At 37.5% G+C, this 5,304-nt stretch overlaps 1 protein-coding gene across 1 annotated transcript in view; it reads left to right on the top strand.

Moving 5' to 3' along the window:
• The first annotated feature begins 2,062 nt into the window (after window positions 1-2,062).
• The window catches only part of LOC107740077 (nidogen-1-like), a 51,047-nt gene continuing 47,805 nt past the window's right edge, over window positions 2,063-5,304 (top strand). The window contains exon 1 of the mRNA XM_016552356.1: window positions 2,063-2,483. Within this exon, the coding sequence (XP_016407842.1) occupies window positions 2,295-2,483 (189 nt within the window). The 5' untranslated portion in view covers window positions 2,063-2,294. The remainder of the gene's footprint in view (window positions 2,484-5,304) is intronic.

Raw genomic sequence — 5,304 nt, 5'->3', positions numbered from 1 at the left:
ATTTTTTGAACCAGGCTGTAAACATGTTTTTTTCTGCTGTAAAGTTGGGCATTTTAACATGGGGAGTCTATGGGATTGACTCCCTTTTGCAGCCAGCCTCTAGCGGCCAGTTGATGAATTACAGTTTAAGTCACTTCCTTGTTGGCTTCACGAGAGAGAGCGGGTGGTTGCCGCTTGGTCAAATCCAGCACAAATATGTTTTAAAAACCGCATTCTATTTATTTGTCGCGTTGCTTCCAGTCTTTGATTAATCAGCTGTTAACGACTTGTAGACAGAACACGGAAATATATTTTTATGTAGCTGTGAAATATAAATTCACAGTGAATTGTTAAATAATGGCAGTAGTTATGTTTGGTCAATGAAGCGTACGATTTTCGTAAGAAAAAGCGTTCGTGGAGCACGCTGTTGCTATGGTTACCACTCAGGCGAACGCGACGAAACGTTCTCTGACGCGCTTGTACATGTTCTAAAACTTTTTTAAAAGTAGAAAATGTCACTTATATGTAAAATGAAACTATTTTTGTATGGGTGCTTAAGATATTTGCACAAATCCAGCCCATATTTTGACGAGAGTAGGCTATTTTTTGTCGCGAAGCATTCCTATAATGAGTCCGTTTGTTAAAGACTTGCAGACAGTTATTTTTATGTAATTGTAAAATATAAATTGATAGTGAAGTAATAAATGACTACTGTAGTTATGTTTTATCAATGTAGAGTACGATTTTTGTTATAAAAAGCGCTCGAGGAGCACGCTGTTGCTATGGTTACCACGCAGCGAACGCGGCTTTAGCGCCAGATGAAAATATGTACTTTTTAATTTTATACCTTTTTTTAAAACATACAAAATGCCCCTTAGATGTGAAATTAAATCACTTATGGGTACTATTCCAACAAATCCAGCACATATATTTTAATAACAGTGGGCTGTTTTTTTGTCGCGAAGCGGTTCTCACAAATAGTCTTTGATTCTGCTGTTAAAGACTTATATACGGAATATTTAGGTTTATTTTTATGTAGTTGGTAAATATAAATTCATGGTAAAGTGATAAGTATTGTCCGATTTATGTAACTAACGGTGCTGTTGCTATGGTTACCACTTAGGCAAAGGCAATTTATGCGCCAAATGAAAATATATGCTCTGCCTCTGACACACTTATAAATTTACTGAAACTTTTAGAAATGTAGCTTATATGTAGAATTAAACCACTTTGGTATGGGCACTTAAGATGTTCGAACAAATCCAGCACATACTGCAACAGATTCTTCAAAGAGAATCTTTGATGATTCCGTCGTTAAAGACTTCTAGACTTATTAGAGACTCGTATTTTTATGTAGCTGTGAAATATAAATGTGATAAATGGCGACAGTTCTTATTTTTGTCCATGTAAAGTCCTAGTTTCGTAACTAAAGTCGCCGTTGCTATGGTTACGTTAGAGACTCGTAGTGTTTTTATGTAGTTGTGAAATATAAATGTTATAAATGGCGACTGCTGAAAAAAAAACAGCATATGTTGGTTAGGTGTGTTTTGAAGCTGGGATGCTGGTTTGAGCTGGTCCTTTGCTGGTTTATGCTGGTCATGTGCTGGTCCGACCAGCTTAAGACCAGCACATGACCAGCATAAACCAGCAAAGGACCAGCATAAACCAGCAAAGGACCAGCATAAACCAGCAAAGGACCAGCATAAACCAGCAAAGGACCAGCATAAACCAGCAAAGGACCAGCATAAACCAGCAAAGGACCAGCTCAAACCAGCATCCCAGCTTCAAAACATACCTAACCAGCATATGCTGTTTTTTTCAACAGGGACTTCTTATTTTTGTCGATGTAAAGTCCTATTTTCGTAACTTAAGTCGCCGTTGCTATGGTTACGTTAGAGACTCGTAGTATGTATTTGTATGTAGTTGTGAAATATAAATTCGCAGCAAAGTGATAAATGGCGACAGTTCTTATTTTTGTCGACGTAAAGTTCTATTTTCGTAACTAAAGTCGCTGTTGCTATGGTTACCCCTCGAGCGAACGCGATTTTAGCGCCAGATGAAAATACGTGCTCTGACACACTTGTAAATGTTCTAAACGTAGAAAATACCTAGAATTGAATGACTTTAATGGTAGCTATGGGCACCCCCACCCTAGCTTTTGTCGTGACGTCCTCCAGGGGGTTCAGATTTCCCCAGTAATGTAAATGATTTCCGAGGCTCCTCCACCTCCTCCATGAACTCCTCTTACACCTCTAGAGTTCATCCCCGACCGGAGCTTTGACGGCACATATGTGTAGAGTTTCTAGAGTTGTATAATGGCTCTTCTGCGCAGTGTTGGGCTTCTGGCTCTGCTGGTGTCGGTCCGGTGTCTGAACCGGGAGCAGCTCTTCGATTACGGAACCCGGTTTGGCGATAAGATTCTGGATTCTGGAACCGATTCGGTTCGAGAGCTCGAGCTGGAGCAAACGCTCTTCTTCTTCAAAGGAAAGTTCGATAAAGTTTACGTAAGTAACTTTTCGATATTCATTGCAAGTTTTTCCCTTTGTTGTTTTTCTATTTTTTTTATTTGCATTAAGAAAAATATTAGTAATCCTAACGCGTTTTTCTCTAACATTTCCAATGATGGCGTTTAAATTGGCAGATTATGTTTATTGTGTATTGCAGATTATTTCTAAAGTCTGAGTTCATGAATGAATGAATGAAGTGAAATCGTGCAAAAAAGAAACATGCATTTCTATAATCATCTCATTAGTGACGATATATTGATATTTGTTAAAATACTTGAACTCCTATTGTCCAAAAAAAGCAAAAATGTTCCCACACATCTCTAAACTTTTTCTAGTCTACAAATCCAGCAGTTATTCAATGCATATTAAGATGTCTGCCTCCCCCTTTCTCTCCTTCTTGGTCTTGAAAGTACAGTAAAAGCCCCCCCATGGAAAGAAAACACTGGGGAGAGACATAAATATTTACTTTAGGTATCTGTTCTGATGTGGGTTTCTTATAAATGTGCTCATTAGTCTTGCATGTTTAGAGGGTGATGATCCAAATGCAAAATTTGGTGTTTAACCAAATGCAATCTGTTCTATGGTTGAATTTTTCCATATTACACTCTTAAAAGTATAGATTTAATTGGCATCGATGGTTCCAAGAAGAACCTTTAACATCCATGGAATCTTTTAATTGGGCAAAATGTTCTTTATAGTGGAAAAAGGTTCTTCGCACTAAGAAAAAAATGGGTTCTTTTGAGAACTGTCCACTTCTTTGGGAATCCAAATATGGTTCTTTTATGGCATTGCTTGAAAAATCCCTTTAGCAACCTTTGTTTTTAAGAGTTTAGAAGTCTTTGCATGATATTTCCAATCACAGAGATTGTTTTACAGCTTTACAGATCCACACTGTTAACATTCAAACATGAACTTCTGTTGTTCCAGCGCTTCCAAACTGTTCATTCAGTATGTTGGTTGATTTTAACAAAGTCATTGTTTACTAATCATCTAACCAGACTGCAGGAACCAATCTGGAGACAATCATTGGCTCCATTATACAAAATGTTTAAGATGTTTCTCACTTTAGTTTATTTAATCAGCTTGGAAGCGTTGACCAGAATGATTTACTAATGTAATACTCATTGTCTAGGAAAGCCTCCAACTTATGATGACGTAGTACTCAGATCTGCCAAAGCAGTTGGTTTTTATATACTAACTGTGTAGCGATATCTCACAGCTTCCTCTTGGAATGACATTTTCCATATGGCCTGTCCACTGATAGCCAATGAATCCCTCCTTGTCTAGAGTGGGATGTTCCACAGAACTCATGGGAACGTTCCTATTGTTGCAAATGGATCAGAAAACACTGGCTCTTAGAAACACAAGTCAAGAAGTTCTTTTGTCAGTCGTTCAGTAGACAAAAGTACCATTGTATGTTTCCAGATGGATCTGAGATGGCCTTCTCGTTTTGTCTCCATGCATCGTTGACGTTTTGCCAGAGGCTTCAGTGTAGATGACTTTGATGGCTCCAGCCCAGAGGTTTATATGAGCACTTCCTCCTGTCCTGCTGTGGTCCATTCATTTCCAACAGCATTTACATTCCTGATGGACCGTCTCCAACAAAGGTTCCCATGTTACCTGGTTTGAACACAATAAAAAAGTAGGAGGAGCTCCCATTCCCATTGGAACTTCATTTAAGTTCAAGATTAGTTCAGGATTGTGAGGTACAGCTCTACTAGTTGACCGTGGTGTTAGATTGGACATCAACAACAAAAGATATAGGAAGCGTTTTGACTTTCTAGCTGCTACCTGTTTAAATTACATAGAGGTGGGTGATATGACCAAAATCTTTTCCTTGATTTAAGTAATTTTCAACTGAAATCTTTACCATGAAATAAGTAATTTTCAACTGAAATCTTTACCATGATGTATGTATTTTTCGACTAAAATCTTTACCATACATTATTAATTTTCAACCTAAATCTTTACCATGAAATAAGTAATTTTTAACTGAAATCTTTACCATGATATATGTATTTTTCGACTAAAATCTTTACCATAAATAATTAATTTTCATCCAAAATCTTTACTATGAAATAAGTAATTTAACCACAGTAAGTAACTCCATCACGTTATAGTAAATCTGCCTAAAATCAGAGAAACTACTAATTGAAAGTAAAGCCATACCTTATATTTCGTAACATTGTCGCTTAAATGATGTGTAATTAGATTTGGAAAGTGTTAAACTTTGATAACCGGCTATAGATTTCACTTAAAGGTGGGGTAAGCGATTTTTCAAAAACGCTTTAGAAAACTGATTCGGGCCGACTAGCAAAACAAACTTGTAGCCAATCAGCAGTAAGGGGCGTGTCTACTCATGATGCGGAGGAGAGAGTGTTCAGTGCACGGGACGGACATTAGCCCAGCCGAGCGACAGAAAGATAGAGATGGCGGATAAAAAGGTGTAACATTGGTTTTGCTTTGTTTCACAGAACTAATCGTTGCCTGGGTTGTGTACGTATGTGTGGGGCGGAGCTATCAAAATAGGGGCGTGTTTGTTTTGGTGATTTCAAATGTCAACATTGGCTACCAGAAATCGCTTACCCCACCTTTAAAACTTGTGCTGTGCTGAAAATCCTTTAGCTAATTTGGTGTTCACCAAAAAAAATTTCAAAAATTGCTTTTAAATCACTCATTATGCTATATTACAGGGGCCTCCAACCTTTTTGTGAGTGAGGGCTCCCTCAAGGGATAAAATAGTCTCAAGGGCTACTTGTTTGATATACTCCAATACATATATATATATATATATATATATATATATATATATATATAT

This window comes from Sinocyclocheilus rhinocerous, unplaced genomic scaffold (assembly GCF_001515625.1).
Source record: "Sinocyclocheilus rhinocerous isolate Xijiao unplaced genomic scaffold, SAMN03320098_v1.1 scaffold1186, whole genome shotgun sequence".
Lineage (NCBI taxonomy): Eukaryota > Metazoa > Chordata > Actinopteri > Cypriniformes > Cyprinidae > Sinocyclocheilus > Sinocyclocheilus rhinocerous.
Note: the sequence above shows the minus strand (reverse complement) of the source record. Positions and strands in the feature narration are given on the sequence as shown.